Source organism: Condylura cristata, unplaced genomic scaffold, assembly GCF_000260355.1.
Source record: "Condylura cristata isolate star-nosed mole 26May11 unplaced genomic scaffold, ConCri1.0 scaffold00021, whole genome shotgun sequence".
Lineage (NCBI taxonomy): Eukaryota > Metazoa > Chordata > Mammalia > Eulipotyphla > Talpidae > Condylura > Condylura cristata.
The window spans coordinates 19,922,624-19,942,166 of record NW_004567122.1 but is presented as its reverse complement, the minus strand read 5'-3'; the positions used below and the strand labels follow the sequence as shown (position 1 = coordinate 19,942,166).

Here is a 19,543-nt window from a genome sequence, read left to right as displayed (position 1 = left end):
TAATTTGACAGTGGAGAAGCCTGCAAACACTACCTTAACTGATAAAGGTTTACATTACCAATAACATTATCTCTCTGAGGCGCTGACAACCCACACCAGCCTGACCATGAGAAAAGGCACCAGACAAGCTCAGAGGGGCCCTGTCTGCAGGATACCTGGCCAGTAGTTCCCCTTAAGACAGCCATGGTCATAAAAAAAGACAAGGAAAGCCCGAGAAACTGGCACAGACCAGAAAACTGTAGAGACGTGGCACCATGGCACAGAAACACAAGTGACGGACACCTGACAAGAGTAGGGAACCTAGTTAACATGTATCAGTTTAAAAGAGGTCTGTGGTAACAGAAGATGTTACAGGTCAGGAGAAACTGGGTTAAGGGAGACGGGAACTACCTCTGCTATCTTCCAGTGTTTCTGTAATCAAGAATTATGTCAAAATAAACAGGCTTTTTAAAAATAAGTCCATTAATCAAAATCCAAGGTAACATTTTCCATGCTGAATCTCATGTGGGTGTTCCTCTAGAGAGTAATATACTAACATAATCTCGGCCTCGGGTAACTACATGTATACAAGCCTTCTTTTATCTCTTCCCAAAGAAAAAAGGTATTTTGAGTTCAAAATGCCTCCTCTTCAATCCATTTCTTCACTATTAACCATGTAGAGGGAGAGGACAGAATGCACAGTAAGGTGGAATAAAGGAGTTGAGGCAAGATAAACTACCCAAAATTCATAAATAGCCTCTCAGACAAGATTTGTAAACCTCAAAATATCTGTCTTTCGTATTAGAGTGTTCAAAAGAGGAGAGAAAAAAAATCAAAATTTAGGTATGTAAGTTTTGCAGTTACCCTGAATTACTTTGTATTTGAAACAGAAACATTTACATTGCACTTTAAATAGCTGCACTCTACCTATTATGTAGTGAAATGTAAAGAACCCAATAGGAGAGATATCTAGAATCTTTCCAATTCTATCATTAAGTCTATGAAATTCCTAGCCAGCAGCAAATAACCTCACTATACCAGGGCCCATGTTTGCAAAATAAAGAGCTCTAACAAGATTATCTGAAAGAGCTCACCTCTACATGTAATGACTGTCAACTGATGGTCTGCCTTTTTTAAGTTTCGGTTGTAATAGATCATAACTGTACCAGTTGTTATGATCTAGGTTCAATGAAAGTTTCTAGAGTTTTGGTGTGAGAAAAATAAAAACTAAAGAATTGCTTTTAAAGTGCCACTATAGAAAATTAATTTGGCCAAAGCCAAAAAAATCTAAATTAAAATGCTGCTGTGAACAATATGTGCAATTCCTAATTTCAAAATACAACACAGGTATTACCCATGTTACCTTAAACTAGTTTCTGAATCCAGTCAATTTCTAAAGGCTATTGTGAATTCTAAGTAAAATTATGAAGTACTTTACTAATATGACTCATACAACAGAAAGGAAATTCAATGGCCCAACAAGGCAGCATGATGAAACTGCTGTGACTCAACAATGAAAACTAGTAAGAGCCACCATGGGAAACACTCAGTTTCTTTTTAAAGAATGTTCTTTCTAAAGCTAAGGTTTACCAACTAATGACAACACTCTTCAAAACACACTATTTATACTAAAGTAATACCAGTAATGAATAGGAGGATCTCTGACCCTCACCCCTCAGAGAAAAGAAAAACTACCTGGTAAAAAAGGTGCTTCTCCTCTCCTATTTCCTAAGGAGTGAGCCCCTAGAAAACTCCAGGGCTCTGCTTTATATCATTTAAAGCCCACTAGCCTGAGGCTACAGAACTATCCCAAGGACAAGAATATAACTAACAGGCAAATGTGAAAAGCCCCCAACTTGAGTCAGTAGAGCTGGTTTCGGCGTCTACTACAATTTAACCACAGGCCTGTCTCAGTTTCCCCACCTGTTAAAACATGGGTAGTTCAGCCAAGTGGATTAAGCAGCAGCCAGAGGGTAAAGAAATAAAAACCTAAAAGATTTAATAACTAGAATCTAATTTACTAAATGGAGCTAGGTAGTAAATTTCAATGAAGAGTAAAGACAAGTCTATCTTGAAAAAGTTAACTGGTAAAATAATACAAAGGGGAAAAAAACGGAGTATCTATTAAATTCCTGAAAGAAAACATTCTTCCAGGAGTGATGTGTGAAGGAGAGAAATGGAATTAGATGAGAACCCCATTTATTAGCCTGCAGCCTCTGGGAAAATCACTAAACTCATCTAGTAGATCTGTGGTCACTAAGTGAACACAAGTCCTTCTAGCTGTAAAGTGACATGAAAATTTCAAAATATTATCAGGATGAAATAGGTCTAAAATCAATTTAATGTTTAGATTGTGAGTCACAAGAGATACATGCTAAGCAATGTAAAGCTTCTATGTTTTTTTAAACCTTACCCTATTTTATCTAATCCAGTATCTACTTTGTTAACTAAATTATGCCTTCGTTTGGAATTAGAAAAAAATAACTTTACTGGAAATAGTAAAAAGAAAAATAAGAAGATTAAAGATTAAATGTGGGCACTTTAAAACAAACTTTTCCAATAAGGAAAACAGAAGTCAAAGGTACTCCTCAAGTAATTATTAAGACATTCTGACTTCCTATATGGTTGTATAAGTTCTCTGTGTGCTTATCAACATCATCCACAATCGAAATAAATTTCAAGTGGCGTGGCACCTTTTTAAACTGCACCCAAAGCCCCATCACAGATCAACCAACACCAGATCAAAATAGTTACTAGTGATGAGTCTGTTACTTACGTTTACAAGTTAATGGGTTAGTAACCAAAGCCTTAACTAATACTCACTGAATGCTCTTTCCCAAGACTCTAATTACTAGTAATTTGAACATTAAGAGAATGTATCTAGAAATACAAAGCATTTACCACCCACAGAAAAATTTTGCATGTTTTTCTGCATTATGGTTTCCAAATAGGAAAAAGGAGTGCTCTTGGAAGAAAGCAATGTGGGGATGAGGCTGCTGGACGGGTCAGAAACCCTGGAAGGTGTTAGCCCAGAGAACAAAGCAGGAGCTTACTTCCTCGGGCATCACTGCCTCAGTGCTGTGTACTCCATTAACTTAGTAGTAACGGCTCAGAGGATGTCTCTACTGTAAAATGAAAACATCTGGAAGCACAGTGAAATCAGAGTGCTTACAACACCAGCCTGGCTGGCAAACAGAAGGGAAAGTGCAGCGTGAAGGGTAGACTCCCATGGTAGAGGTGGTCTTCAAGTTCAGCCAAGACTTAGGGGAAGACACATACTGACCTCTTTCTGTAGATTAGAAAGCTGAGATGAAAGGTTCTCAATTCTCATCCGACTTTCCATCAGCTCTTCTCTGGCACTGTTGACAGTAGAAGTAGTCATCTCTGAGGACAGTCTGGCATTCTCAAGCTAAATGAAGAAGCAAGCCATAATGAGTCTTAACTAATAAATTTGAACGAAAAAATAAGGAAGCATAATTCACCTCAAGGAGTTTCACTGCAAACCAAAGTCATTCTCGTAACTGGTTGACGAAACACAGGAAAAGCTTCATGAAGTTGGCTGATGTGGTGCGAATTGCCTTAAAAGTCTTTCTTTTTTTTTTTTTTAAAGATTTTATTTATTTATGCACACAGAAACGGCGTACAGGCCAGAGGTGCAGGGATGGCATAAGGGTTCACCACACACAGCAGGGAGCAGAACAGGAGATAGATAAAAGTGCACTGCTGAGGGGAGCAGCGGGCGCCCCAGGAGAGGTCTGCAGCACCATATGGACCACCTCCAGGGCAAGCGGGGATCGAACTCATGCGGAAGTGGCTTCAGTCTCTTAGCGTAGTGCTTTAACCCGCTGTGCCACCAAGGAGAGCCCCTTAAAAGTCTTTCTACCCTTCCAACTTAATCCCCAATGTGCGCACTTTAACAATGCTAATACCTGGGCATTCACACAAAGTTTATTTTTTCAATATTCCACTATATCTCAGGTAATATAACTAAGAAGACTGGACAACAGCAATGAGACTGGCGATGTTTAGAGGAAAACAAACATTACATATCCCTATCCCACTAAATCTACTACAGCATATAAAGCAATATAGAATAAGCAATTTATAAATCTAATTTATAATTATTTCAAACCAAGTGAAAATACTTCCTGTCAGAAGCAAACTCAGCTCTTCAGATAAAAACAATACCTGTCTCCTAGTACCCATGATGATCTATCTCAGGTACACGATCTTACACTGCCATCTCTTTCCTGGCTCCCTTTGAGGCCCCAGGCTACTTTAGCTCCTTCACTTCCTAACGCAATGCTTAACATCAAATAAGTTCTGTGCAGTTACAAATATGGCTTAAAAGGTCTCTCCCTTTCACCCATTACTTCATGAAATGGATTCAAATCACATAATATTTAACACACTGGGGTAAAAGATCACTTAGTAGGAAAGCCAGTAGATATTGGTGATTTTATGAAATTCTGCAAGGTCTGCTAATGAGTGGGGATTTTCTAACTCTTTAAAAATGAACAATATAACAGAGAAATAAATATAAAGACTTCTCATTTGACTTTGTTCAAAAAAGCCCCAAGTATAGTGGTTACAACCTATGTACAATGAGGGCCTGGAAAACAGAGTTAGCTGCTGGTCATGTGCATTTACCATTAAATGTAGACAGAAGACAGCATGATTAGTATTGACTACTTGAAGAAAAGTATTTCCAGGTAATTTAGGTTAAAGAGAGTGACATGACATGAATGCTCAACAGGACAAAAACAAAACAAACCCATCTGTTTACTAGTAATTTTACCAACATTAATTTTGTTGAAAAGAAAAATCCACTTCCTATATTCAAGAGAATTCATTTTAGAAAGCCAGAATAAGTCAACAAATAAATAAAGCAGTCGCCAGGTGATGGTTTCGGGTGGTGCTCACCTTGGCGTGGTACGTCTGCTCCAGCTCTTCCTTGTACAGTTTCACTTGGGCATCGTGCTGCTCTCTCATCTCATGAAGGGCCTGAGCCAGCTTGTACTCGTACTCAATCTGGCGCCCAGAATCCACCTCTACCAAGCGAGTTTCATGCTTCCTCCTGGTCTCATTAATCTCCTGAGGGTGGGAGGAAATAACAAAACCAAGTCTGAGTAACTGCACTGGTATAAGTCTGAGTGACTAGGGCCAGCTGAAGTTCTGCCCAACAGCTGCCTCTGTCCAGGGTCAGACAACATGAAGAAACTAATTTTGGATGAGAAGATTGAGATGAAGTTAAAGACAACAGTGGTATTTAAACCCAAAAACATATGACAATTTGCTATTAAAACAACAGAAATAACAGGCACGACCATTCCCTTTGTTTTAACACAAAGGCTAACATGGCTAGGAACTGAAAGAATGAAGTCTCAATCCCAGTTTCTCACTCTGAAAATACAAGATGTCCTTAAGGGCAATAATTAAAGAAGCCACCAGAGGGGGATAAAACCCATGGAAGTTGGTGTTTCTGTCCTCTCACCTCATGCATTTCAGTTTTTTTGCGAAGGAAAATGCTCTTGACAGAATCAGAAAACCAGTATTTGAATTCCAGTTCTACTATTAACCTCCCAGATTTCACATCTATCTAACGAAGAGTATTCTTAAATCGTGAAAACATACAAATAGGAGGTCTAGCTCAACAAATGTTGAATACCTAACCAATGCTTTTGTCCTTTGCCTAGACCCTCTTCTTCCCTTCCCTGTTTTAATTCTGCTTTCCTACTTATCTGTACATAGTAAGGAACTTACGTATATTTAGTAAATGGAATTATATCTTTATGTAAAAAAAGAAATAAGGAATATTTTGCATTCATTCTCCAAAAACAAAAATCAAAAATTCTAACCTGCCACCACTCAAACTATTATGCTTTTTACTAATGACACTTTTCACGTTATTTTATGTAGAATCAAGGACTTACAAGTAACAAAAACAACTGCTGGTTTAAAGATGCAGAAGTGCACACAGAGCATCAAAACCAAATCATGATAATCAAGCCATGTTAACAAAATAAAACAGAAATATAAGTCAACACATAAGGTAAAAATACTTATAAAGAAGCCTTTATAAATCAAAACTGAGGTAAAGGATTTTATGGTCACATGCACTGGAGTTTACAAGGAACTTTCACATACTGTAACTGACCAAGGTACTCACCACTCTATAAAGACGACAGATACCACTGTTTCATTTCCATGTAAGAAATGAATCAAGAATTGTTCAAAGTCTGAGTGCACTTTATCTCAAACAATACCTACTGTGCCACTAGGTAGTTATAAAAATGGCCAGACTTTTCATTATAATGGGTTTCTTTTCTCCAATTACTTTTTCAACTGTTATAATAAATTCTTGTTTTTAAAAATCAAGGCACTTTTCAAATCATATTACTTCTAAAAAACATTAAGTGTCTGTAAGCTCTCCACAATGGGCTTATTGTAATGCTCTTAACTTTGAAGAAACACAACGTTTTCCTTCAATATTATCACCTCCTCCAACTTGCTGCAGCCACCCCAAATTTGGTGACATTAGGTAAAGCTTATAAATGACATTTTAAAAGGATACTGATACACCCATACATGTTGTAGCAGCCAGCTGTCAAGATGGCCCCTAAGGTGTACTCCCCTCCCATGCCATGTCTATGTAATGGTAGGCGGTGACACCACACTAGTGATCAGGTTACAGAAGACGCTGTGACTTGTCCTGCTTGTGCTCTTCTCTCTCTCATCCCTCATCTTGGAGGGAGCCATGTCATGAGCAGCCCTATGGTGAAGCCCACGTGGCCCTGACCCTTCTTGCCCCCCCGTTTCATGAATGAGCCCAAAGCAGTCTCTCTGGCCCATGGACTGAACGCTTAACAGCAACCTCATGAGGACTCTGAGATACAGCTATCCAGTTAAGAGCTCTTAGATTCTTGAACATTCAGAAACTGGAAAATAAGTCGGTGGTATTAAGTTACTAAGTGTTTGAATAATATGCTAAGCAGCAAATTATAACTAATATCAGTGTTTTAATATGTTGAGAGTAACTGGCTGCTGTGGCCATGCCTGAATAATTTTAGATGGAATGAAATGGCATTTGTGTAATTATTTTATGTAGCCTTTGAATAATTTACCTGCAGGGTTTTATAATTTTTTTGTATAGATAGTTCTAACTTACTCATCTGTGATACCTCCATTCCTTAAAAAAAGGTAAAATTACATATAATTACCTCTTCATACATATTTTTGCGAAACTCCAAATCCTCGGTGAGGCTCTGACAACGATTCTCCAAATCCACCTTAAGTAAAGTTTCATCTGCTAACTGCTTTTTGGCAGCAGCTAAGGAGGCTTCCAACTAACATAAGGAAAAAGAATTGATGAATGTTAAACAACCATCACTTAGCAATGAATTTAAGATACCTGTAGATTAAATCAAATCAAGTACATCAATTTCTATATAATATTCACCATATATATTTGTCACATATATTTACCATATAGGGTGGGAGAGCAAGAAACAGGAAGGAGCACAGGCACAAGAGAGAGGAAGCAGAACAGCAACTAGAGCTACATAATGCAAACACAAGAAGAGGGGTAAAGACGACGCTTTTCATGTTAGCTACATTATTTACATATATACATACACACACACGTATGTGTATAAAATCAGCAATCAATCATCACAGAAGGGGCACCTGACATGTCAAATATGACTAAGGAGCAGAGCTGAGCTTACCTGGGCAATCTGATCCTTCAGGTCCTCCAAATCACCCTCCAAACTCTTTTTGTCACCAAGAGCAGTAGCCAGAGCTGCATCTTTAGAATTCAATGCTGCCTCATATTCTCGAAGCTTGATATGGGCTCCATTAAGATCAGATTCTTTCTTAGCGTAACTGTAATACATATGAAAAAGCACAAGACATCAAATGATAGCCCTGGACCTGAGATGGTCTCCTTTCCTGCTCATTAAGGGGAAACAAGAAAAGCGTGAAATAAAGGCCATCGCAGCCTACTAAAATAAGGGATGCAAATACAGGAGCACTACACCTAGAGTTTTTGGTGGACAGCTGTCTTTTGATAATTTTCCTCTCACTTCTGACCTTAAGACAAGAAGTCCTTAGGACCAATGTACCAGAGAATCCTGTCTGTTCTTGCTCTATATATAAAGAGACGCTACATGATTCGCCAAGAAGGCATTTTTGTAAATTAATTGTTCTTAAATACAATGAATATTACAAACCAAGATGCCAACAAATATAAATCAAGATATAAAATGAGATTAAATACATGAAAAAGAAAAGAAATCCTTTAGAAGTAATCTTATGACTTGATAATTTGTCTTATAACTCCTTTGCTAATATATACAAACCATCTGACCAAAGCCTTCTAAGCATTCTCAATTTCTTACACCAGATGTGATAAGATTTCCCTAGCCACAAAAATTGGGGCATCCCTAACATTTTAAAGAAAAATCAATTCAGTTTAAACAATCAACTACCCCTAAATGAGATTCAACATTATAAAATTAGCTTTCTTTGGATATAATTTATCAAATAATTAGATTTTAAAAGTATATTTCTTCCAAATAATTTTTTCATGTGACAACTGGAAAAGCCTAACTAGTACCAGTATTCTCCATCAATGTTCATAATTTAAACTGTTGCTGTGAAAGAGCATTTCTACTAGTGATAATTTAGAATGAGCTAAGTAAGTAATCTAGTTAACTAAAAAAATGCTTTTTGATCTTGTATTTTTTTTAATGGAGAAACAAAGTTTCTCCCTATGACCTTTCCAATTTCCTAAGCAGGAGGGATCATGAAAAATTCCGAAGATCATTTAGGTTTCTACCAAACTAAGATGCATTGTTTAGATGGCAGATGATCAGACCAAACCCAAGAGCAGACAGGGTTGTGAAGTTAGTTAACATCTCAAGCATAATCCTGCCATAGATTTCAACTGCATTTTTATTCAAAAGTCCAGCAGACATCTGCAGAACTGACATCCTAAAAATGCACACTGTAAACTGACTACAGCCTCACGAGTTCACAGAGCAACACCCAATGATGTCCCTGAGGCACAAAAAGAACTTCAGAATCTAAAGTCACCAGAAAACTATCACTTAAGGGGTTAGTGGGCATTTTTTCCTTCTTACTAAATCTTTTAACTGAATTTGTTCAGCGTTACTGTTTTTCCTATTTCCGTACCAGGAGATCTTCCTGACTCTTCATTTAAATCAACATGTCAACCCAAAGATAGAAGAAAATTGCACACTGACAAATAGCAGAAAACATCCCCATTTACTGTAGTTAACAGAAGGGCCAAATGCCAGGAAAAGTGTTTAATATAATGTAGTTGACACTCTAAGAATTACCTTTCATTTTAAGTAATTGTGGATTTCACAAATTACTGTCAAGCATCCAGGTGACTCTTAAAAAACTTAGCTAACCAACTGGAAAAGATCCATTCACATTCCTAACATTCTGCAGTAGGAACAGACAGACTTAAGCAGGTAGAGAATAGGCTTACCTTCCCAAGAGAACCTACCTAGTACAATAACTGCCTGGGAGCTCTTCTGAGGTGTGGAGGAAGAACACAAATTCAGTTGGTTTCCTGCTACTTTCTGATTTACTCCCACCTACCTCCCACTGCCAGCAAACACCCTTCTACTTCAGTGCTCTCATCAGCTTGATTTTTCAATCCACTGGCTCTTTGACATTGATTTTTTATAGAATCCACCCTAGCTCTGCATTGAACTACTTGACTATCTACTTCAACTCTGATCTCTGCACTACCTTTCCTGTCTCAGACTCAATCACGATCACTGGGGACCTTTTACATGTGTACACACACAAACCCCACTCCAGGCTAACCCCGCCAACAGTTAGGTAGAGAGTAAAAACTGCACCCAAGTGACAATCACTGACATGTGATTGCTTAACGAAACTCTGAGGAAATGAATGTTATTACATAGCATAAATAATTTTCATTTATAATTTTTAAAATCATTTAAAAATAAAGACATTTCCACATTTAGCAGATTATTCAAGACCTAGTAAGATTACAATGAAACTTGGCCATGAATTAGTGAACATGTAATGATTGTAAACACTTGAAAATTTAAACTGACACCTTAAAAGAGGGAACACTGAACTAGTGTGAAACAAATCAAGAAATAAAACTGTTATCCCATTAACATTTCCTTGATCAGTTTATATCACCAATGCTCAGGGAAAGGAAATGCCTAGCCAGTTAAGTAGCACAACCATAAAAACAATCCCCCAAGTCCAGCTTCTCTCTAAATCACCCACAGCACACATGAGCACAAGGAATGGTTCATGTTCAAGGCAGGATCTATATTATATACCTGCATGTGGTTTACTTCTTTTACATGTGCCAAATACTTTGTGCATATTCTTTGATTTTTCAGACAGAAATGTAAGAGACTTAATCATAGATGGCCACTTAGTCATTAGAACATTTAGATACCCAGAAAAAAAGTACATAAAACTAGTATCTGGACATTAAATCTTACTTTCCTCTAAGTGCATCAAAGATTAAACTTTTTAAAGTTACACATTAAACAAAAAAAAACCCTAAACAAGACACAATTCATGTTTTTAAAGATTAAAAAAAAAACTAATACAATTACTCAGATTTTTTTACAACCTGCCTTACTAATATGCAGGACAAAACCACCTCTTAAAGAAATCAAAAGTGACACCATTAAGTCAGTTTCAGATTCCACTCGTACTGTAAAGGAAAATACACTATGCAATTCTAGTAGTTTAGATCATTTCCTAGCATTTTTGAGAAGCTATTAAAAACTGTTAGTTTCATATTCTATGAGAGACTCAAGAAAGAGGGGAAGATGAAAGGACAAAGTACTCTGTGCTGATGATATGCTTTCTCAGAACCATCTCTTCAAGAAAAACTACAGGATTAAAAGAGGGAAAAATGTGTTTTTCACCTTCAACCAGATAACAAACACAGAAACCTTCGTATATAATGTTTATTTCTAATCATACCCATCAGAAAAATTTACAAAGCCCTCCAAACAAGCCCACTCTGCATGGAGAGCCAGCCAGTCACACCCAGCTGTTGGGGCTCTACTCTAAGAGTCTTCTGGCAGCTGTCTGGGGCAGCTGAACCCTACTCAACACTAGTCCAGTCATTCAAGAGACTAGCAAATAATCCAGCCTCTTGGGTTTTTTTCTTTAGAGTTCAGAACCAACAAGTCCTTTATTATCTAAGCAGGGTCCACACTTTTAGCAAAAAAAAAAAAATTCACTTTGAATTTAAGGTATGGTATTCAAGTAAAAACTTTCTCTCCTAAAACTAATCTGTTTCAGAATAGACTCCAACTACATATTAAGTGAATTAGTGCCAACATTTATTCTTCAGCTTCAATACTGTTCTTAAATGATCTTCCCTTCCGAAAGGATGCGATTCACAATATTTCTACAGAGAAAAATTAATAAACTTCTCTGTAGTTAGGACAAATGTAACTTCACATATAAAACCTCCAGAAAGTCATGTGATTAAAGAAGGTGCTTTTCTAGCACAAGCAAAATGACTAATATGCTTTTACATAAACTCAAAAGGTACAACTGATAATTTCTGGTTGTGTTAACATTCTGCAGCAAACTAATTAGCAACAACCCAATCAGATTCAGGCAAATGCTAATTGAAATCAGATTAATATTAGGAAAAATGCTAAGACTGAAACTTGACCATACAACCATTTCTTTAAACAAAAGGAATGCACTCTTCAGTAAAAAGGCACAGGAGTGAAGGAGTGCACACTTAGAACACCCTAACAGAAAATTACTAGGGGGGGAAGGGGACAACCAATACTCATGATGTCACTATGTATTATTGTTAGGCATGCATCTGGGTGTTCAGAAACCAGCAATGGAGAAAATATACAAGTTTATGCTCTTTGGAAGGGTTATTATGGAGGAGAGGGGGTACAACCCATTAAATACATAAGTGGCTGGAGTAATCATTACTTTGAAGAAAAATAAATCAAAGTAAGGAGTCAGAGATGGGAATATGATTATTTTATAGAGTGTAAACAGAATGAGACTGATTTTAGACCCATAATTTAAAACCAACAGCCATTTCCACATTTCACGTCAGAAAATCACTTTTCAAATCTACACTGTACTTCAGCAATACTATTATTTTTATCATTATTTTTATCTTCCATGGGTTATGTACAAGCCAACGTTAAGGAAAATAAACAGCTCCCTACAAAAATGGTAACCAATAAGTCAACAGTTACCTCAGGACCTAGAGTGCTAGGAATTGTGCTGATAGAATAGGCAAAAAAAAGGATACATGCCTTATACATGCCTTGCCCATGAAGAGATTCACTCTAATAAGGGAATCAGCCTAGCACATGAAATCATCTAATTAAAAAAAAACTGTGGGCAACTTTCTCAAGTTGTAAGACAAAGAAAAGTACATAGCGCTGCAAGAGCACATGATGTAATAATTTCTGAGTAAAAAATGTCATATTAAACATGATTTAGAGCCCTCCCTGGTGGTGCAATAAGTTAGGACACGGCACTGCATGCTAGCGGCAGCCATTTGAGTGTGAGTTCAATCCCTGGCCCTGGAGATGATCCACATGGCGCAGCTGATCTCTCCTGCTGCTCCCCTAGGCAATGTACTTGTTGACCTACCTGTTCTGCTCCCCATTCTGTCTCCGGTGAATACTCGCACCACCCCTGAACCTCTGGCCTACACCCCAGTTCTGTATGCATAAATAAATAAATATTTAAAAATAAATAAACATGATTTAAATTTTACCTCTTTCAGAAACCCAACTGTTTTGGAGGTTGAAAGCTAACAGATGTGTGACAACAAACTTAGCAACCCCAAGGTACAAACTCTAAGGTAGAAACAGCAATGTCTGAGAAATAACCTGATTTATTCTGTAGAATAAAGTTGACAGATAGCATGATCTACCTGTTCTCCGGAAGTAGACCAGTTGAAAACTGATTTAATACTAAAAATGAACTCCTCTCCCCATTTCATGCTTTCGGGTCAACAGCCACTCCTTCACCATGCAGAAAATGACACGTTCACTCTCAGCAGTAAAGCACAGTAATCTCAGTGCCAGCAGTACCATACTAAAAAGGCAGAGAAAGTTGGTGGATCTTTACAGATGCCAATATTACCTTTTAATCTGTCAGATTACAGTATACTGGGCAGCCAAAATTCCAGAAAAAAGACTAAAATAGGGTGTTTCCAATGAAGTGATCTCACCATCCCACAATGAAGTTTGTTCAAGCCCCCAAAGATGCTTCCCCATGCTCAGAATCCCACTCTTGAGTAACAGGAAACATACAATACTCATCACACATCAGAGAAAAACCTTGGATTGACTCACCTAATATCCATATTCCACCCTCCTAGTTATAATTAGCTTTCCTACTCTGGAAAATCAAAACCTACATCTCCCAGAATCCCTTACAGTTATGATTCTGAATACAAATCAGGCACTCTACTGCAGCCATAAGCCACATGAAAGGAAGTACAATGGGCTAATTTTCCTAATCCATAGACCATTTTCCTGCCTGCCAAGCAAGGTCGCTGAAACCTGAAGACATCCTGTTCTTACATCAATGCCACACACATTCCTATAGCTGTGTAAGTTTTAAAACCACAAACTGTGTGTCATCCAATTTAGTTCTTTACCAAGTATTGTGACTCTTCTTGGTGTAATGCATTTCCATATGAATTTGAGGGTCAGTTTGCCAAATTCTGCCTAAAGGGCAAGGAGGGGCTGATAGGATTTTGATAGATTGTACTGACTCTATAACTCAGTCTGGGAGAAGCATCATCCTAAGAATAGTAAGGTCTTCCACCCCATTAACATAAGATGTCTTTCTACTTAGTTAGGTTTTCTTTCATTTGTTTCAATGTTTTGTTGTTTTCTTTGCAAACATCTTCCATTTCTTTAAATATATTCCTAAGTATTTCTTCTCTCAGATGCTACTGTAAATGGCATTTTTGTACTTTCACATTTGGGTTATTCATTGCCAATATAAGAGATACAACTGAGTTTTTTCTATTGCCCTCATACTCTGCAACTGTGCTGAACTTGTTCAGTAGCTCTAAAATGCTTTTGGGTTTTTGTTCATTTTTCAGATTCCTTAGGACTTCCTATTTATGACAGCATGACATCTGCAAAAACATTTTTACTTCTGAATATTTCTATTTCTTTTTTCTTGCTATGGACAGAGACTTCAGTACAACAGTGAATAGAAGTGGTGAGAATGGTCAGCTTTGCCTTGTTCATGAACCCAGCAATAAAGTAGCAGGTCTTACACTCTTTCACACAAAACTCTTTATTGAGTTAAACTCCTGCTTTACCCCTAATCTTGAATGAATGATGTATGCTCTGAAATGCACTTTTTTTTTTTTTGCATCTATTGAGATAACCATACAAACTCTCAGTCTATTAATACAGTGTATTATATTACAGACTTTGTCAATCTGACACTCCTAGGGAATGTTCCACTTGGTAACGGTATATAATCCTCTTTCAATTTGGCAGTTTTAGTTTGCTAATGTTTTGTTGGGAATTTTTATAGCGACAGTCACAAAAGATCTTGGTCTGAAGATGTCAGTGTTGTAATGTCTATTATCGTTTGCTGGGTGTTAAAGAGATGGTTTGTACAGCAATGGTTGTGGCAGCTTCCTAATTCTTTGTAAATTGTAGTTATATGCAATTTATCTTTAATTCAGTGGTTCTAGTGGTGGCTCCAACATATAAGCTTCCAAAGAAGATCATGTCTACAACATTGTAAAAATTACTTCTGCTCCTCCAGAGCTTCTAAAATATTTTTCTAAGCACAAACATCTGTACTATTTTCCTTTCTACTTAAAATATCAAGCGTTTTCCATTTCTTTCACTAATACAAAGACTTAAACAAAAAGAAATGAACCTAGAACAAGGAGCAAACCAGAACTATCAAGGACTATGACTTCGGAAAAGGTAAAGAAAACTGCTGCGTCTATGAAATTTAAACAAGATCATGAAACTGTAAAGAAATGTTAGGAGAATTAAAAGCTATTAGGAGGGCCCTCCCTGGTGGCACAGTGGGTTAAAGCACAGCACTAAAAAGCTTAAGCCACTGCAGCATGAGTTCAACCCCCGCCTGCCCCAGAGGTGACCCACATGGCATGGCAGACCTCTCCTGACCTGCTCACTGCTCCCCTCAGCAGTGTACTTCAGTCTGCCTGTTCTGCTCCCCACTCTGTCTCTGGTGAATCCTTTCACCGCCTCTACACCTCTGGCCTGTACTCCAGTTCTGTATGCATAGATAAATAAATAAATCTTAAAAAAAAAAAAAAGCTATTAGGAATTAAAAGGCTGCAAAAATACAAAGGCAAAACATTTAGTAGAGAAAAAAGGGGGAAAGTTCAGGTATGAAAACTAAATCAATTTAAGAGGCCCAACATTTTAATAATAGGAGTCTCAGAAAATAAGAAAAATGCCATCAAAAACTAATAGTTTCTAAGAACCAAAGGACATGAACGCCCATTTGGAAAAATTCAACAAGTGACCTGCACAATGGTCAAGAGAGGAGTCACAGCAGTGAACATTGTGAAATTTTCAAAGTAGGACCAAAAGAGATTTACAAGATTTTAAATTCTTCACTGAGTAGTATTTTTCAGCAACAATATAAGCCAGTAAACTGTGGCTCATGCTTTCAAAATCTTGAAGCTGTATTTACATTGAATAATTCAGTGACCAGGCTACCAGGGCTTATGCAGTCCAACCAGAGAAAGCACAGCACTTGAAAGAATTTTTCTTTAAGAAGATAGAACTAAAAGAAAACTTCATGATTCTAAATGACTTGGTGATTTAAAAGCTGGTACAGTCTTTCTTATATAAAAGCAAGTGAGACATGAATACTGTTTCCACAATCAATCAAAAGGTGGCATGAGGAGACCTACTGCTGCTCCTGGTACACTTTGCATTCATCTGGGGAATATGTCCATTCAGTACGGGCATTTCTGCTACAGCACCATGGATGTGTTCCTGAAAACTTGCATTATGGACACATTAAAACAACAGAACAAATGGCAAAAAATAGAGTTGAAAACAAACCACTCAAAACCTACGCAACTTTGTAGCCTAACCAGAGCACCAACAATAACACAAAATAGTAATTAGCATCTTAGAAGACAACACAGCTTAGTGTAGCAGAGCTACTTCAAAAAAGAACCAACAAGAATAGACACGCTGGCTTGCAGGCACTGAGACAGAAGAGAGGGAAGTCGAGCTCTGAACACTGGACAGGCTGCTAGGGCAAAGCTGTGGGGAGGTAATGGCTGACGATTCTCTTCCCTTATGAACCTTTCTAAGAAATATCATTAATTCACTAATAGGACTGCCAATTTACCAGTCATAGGAATTAACTGGTGTTACAGAACCATGCATAAAAATAACACTACATACTTTAAGTACCAAAAAGTGACCTAAACTAAAATACAATGTGTAAAAAAAAAAAAAAAAGAACAGTACTAAAACACTACCAAGCAATATTTAGGGAAAGTACTAAAGATGGGGCAGGTGACTGACTGCAGGTTCATCCAGTAGGGTTTATTTAACAAAACAAGAGATTGAGGGATAGGAAAGAGCTTCTAAGGACACAAGTCGCTGACTATCTCACCTCAGGTGCTGTCTGCAGTGTCCACAAGTCTCAAAGGTTGCTTACAGAAGATGAAATCTAAAGGGCTGGGCTGGGCGTCAGGCTGGACAGCAGCAGACTCAACCAGGAGCTGGTCCCAGAGAACCAGAGGCTGTGGACAGCTCTCAAAGCTACTGGCAAACACCTCTATGAGATCCCAGACAGGGCTCCCGGCAAGTAATGTTTGAGGCAGGGCTGGAGGCAGGAACAGTAGCTGGGTCTCTGCAAAGGTCTATGATGGTCCAGATGCCTACTGACTCACAATGAGGGTGTCTGCCCAATGCTTCCCTCTTTGGAGGCCATCTGCTGAATCCTCTCTTCCAATGCCAGCTGCTATCTGACTCAAGCTGGCTCTTGCTTGCCTTATATCCTATTCACGGTCCCCCACACTACAAGCCTCACAGCAACTCTGTTCAATCCTAAGTGTCCAATTGGGCCATTTAGCACCAGTCAGCTTGATTTCCATTTTCAATGGGAAAAATTATCCCAAGGTGGAGAGCATGAACCTGACTGGATCCTCCTGGAGTCAGATATAAAATCAGATAGAAATAGGCTTTTCCTATCCCCAGCCTATTCTCAGGTCCGTGCATGCTTGTGGGCCTGACGGCTATAGAGAGACAAAGCTAGGGTTGGCCTCCTTGCACCTGAGGAGGGGAAAACGCCCATGAGCAAGCAGGTTAAGGATGGTATCCACAGCTCCAACAAAGCAAAAAAAAAAAAAAAAAGTCCTGTTTGGATGCTAACTTACATGGATGGTCATCCTACTATGAGGATTTGAGTGTTTATTTTAGAAGCTACATAAGTGTTTTAAGTAAATATTTGTTCAGCAGAATCTTGAAGAAAGAAGTGGTCTGATCCCCAACCTAGTACTTTACATAAACCATGGAGTGATTATCTACTTTATAGCCACAATCTCTTCCTACTCATTTTTTCCTCAATTATAATCAGTGACACTGACCACAATGTCCTTTACTAGCACTAATTCATTCTTACAGTTCAAAAAGGAAATACCAGACACCAAAGCCAATAATTTACCTTATCAAACCACTAACAACACTAGCCATCCCTTAAATCTTTTCATTCAATGACTCAACTCTCCTTTCCTACCTCTCTCTGTTTTTAACAGTTCTACTATGGATTTTCCTTCCTTAGCTATTCCTCAGATGTGGATGTTCTCCCTGTCTCTGACTCTGGCTGCCTTCTGCTTTCCCTTAAGAAGACGGCAACTAGACATAACGTGTATGGTCTGAGTGCCCCACCTCTCAATTTCCGGTAACAGGAGGATGCCAGCATAGTTCCTGTCCTACAAATGTGTGAGTAAGAAATCAAACATTTCTGTCAGTGTATTAAAGATATTTCAAAGGAATTTAATTTTAAGTGTAGTGTAGTGTAGTGTAGTATAGTATAGTAGAAACATGAATCACATCTTAGATTTCTGTTGATATTTTTGGTGTAAACCTAGGTGATAAATGAGGTTTTCCTAAAATTATGTATTTAGCCCTTTTTTTCATTTTTAAAAAGATTTTTTTATTTATGCATATAAGAACTGGGGTGCAGGCCAGAGACGCAGGGGGATTAGAGAATTCACCAGAGACATAGTGGGAGCAGAACAAGCAGATCGACAAAGTATACTGCTTAGGAGAGTGACTCAGGAGAGGTCTGCACCTGTGGGTCAGCTCCCTGGCCAAGGATTGAATTGATGCTGCGGTCACTAGGGATAGCTTCACAGTACTGCACTTTAACCTACTGCACCACCAGGGAGGGCCCTATTTGGTCCTTTTTGGATTTTTTTTTTTTGCCTTAATCGCAATTTTGTATTTATCAGGCTGACAGGATTATGCACTAGAAAGGGGTCTTGGGTCATTTGGAATAATCAACGTAATTTGTAGAAACAGAAATTAAGGCCTGTAGAGATTAAAGTGATGCAGGACGAGGGGAACTAACATCATTTTGGTGCTTACTATGCTATGTCTGCCAGGCACTATGTTAGACCTAAACAGGAAATGAATTTTTCAGCTGCTATTGGCATCACAAATGTGGCAATTTTTTTTAACTTTTTCTTTGTTTAAGACTGACTTATTTATGTATACAAGAACTGGGGTATAGGCAAGAGGTGCAGGAGGTGAGAGAATTCACCAGAAAGAGAATGGGACACAGAACAGGCAGATAAAGTGAAATACACTTCTGAGAGGGGCAGAAGGCGGGTGAGGAGAGGTCTGGCACGCCATGCGGGTCACCTCCCAGGCTGGGAATCAAACTTGCATTGCAATGGCCGTGGGAAGCTTCACAGTGTTGTGCTTAAGCCTGTTGCGCCACAGGGGAGAGCCCAATTTTTTAACTTTTTACCCAATGGTTAACAGTAAACCAGTAAATCATTTAACATTTAAGCATTAAGAGAGGAAGGAGATGGATGTTATCAGCAAAAAAGAAGAGAATAGTCATGGCCCTCTGTGGCTTGAGTAATGGAATAGATTCAGTCATTGCAAAACCTCCGTCATTGGTCACAGTAGCCAACAAAGTTTACTTACATGTATTCAGAAAATGCTAAATGATGGTAACTATGTGTAAAGATAGGTAATGATGTGTAAAGATGTTCACAGAAGTGTTTCATGAAGAAAGGCTCCATTATCATAACCTACTTTTTGTTAATAACATGGATGTGAACAGAAAAACTTCAGAGGTCTTATTTCTGAGAAGTAGAACCAAGGATGACATTTAATTCCTTCTTAGTGTGGTATCTGTATTTCCCCATTCCCTCAGTGAACATTTTTGTATAATAAGCATGTTCAGTGTTAATATATATATATATATATATATAACCCCCCCCATATATATGTATACACACATGCATACATACATGTAT

At 38.1% G+C, this 19,543-nt stretch overlaps 1 protein-coding gene across 1 annotated transcript in view; it reads right to left on the bottom strand.

Moving 5' to 3' along the window:
• LMNB1 (lamin B1) overlaps positions 1–19,543 on the bottom strand; it is a 39,745-nt gene that overhangs the window by 14,974 nt on the left and 5,228 nt on the right. The window contains exons 2-5 of the mRNA XM_004686674.2: positions 7,707–7,863; positions 7,200–7,325; positions 4,903–5,073; positions 3,263–3,388 (exon numbers count right to left, since the gene is read on the bottom strand). Of these exons, the coding sequence (XP_004686731.1) occupies positions 3,263–3,388; positions 4,903–5,073; positions 7,200–7,325; positions 7,707–7,863 (580 nt within the window). The remainder of the gene's footprint in view (positions 1–3,262; positions 3,389–4,902; positions 5,074–7,199; positions 7,326–7,706; positions 7,864–19,543) is intronic.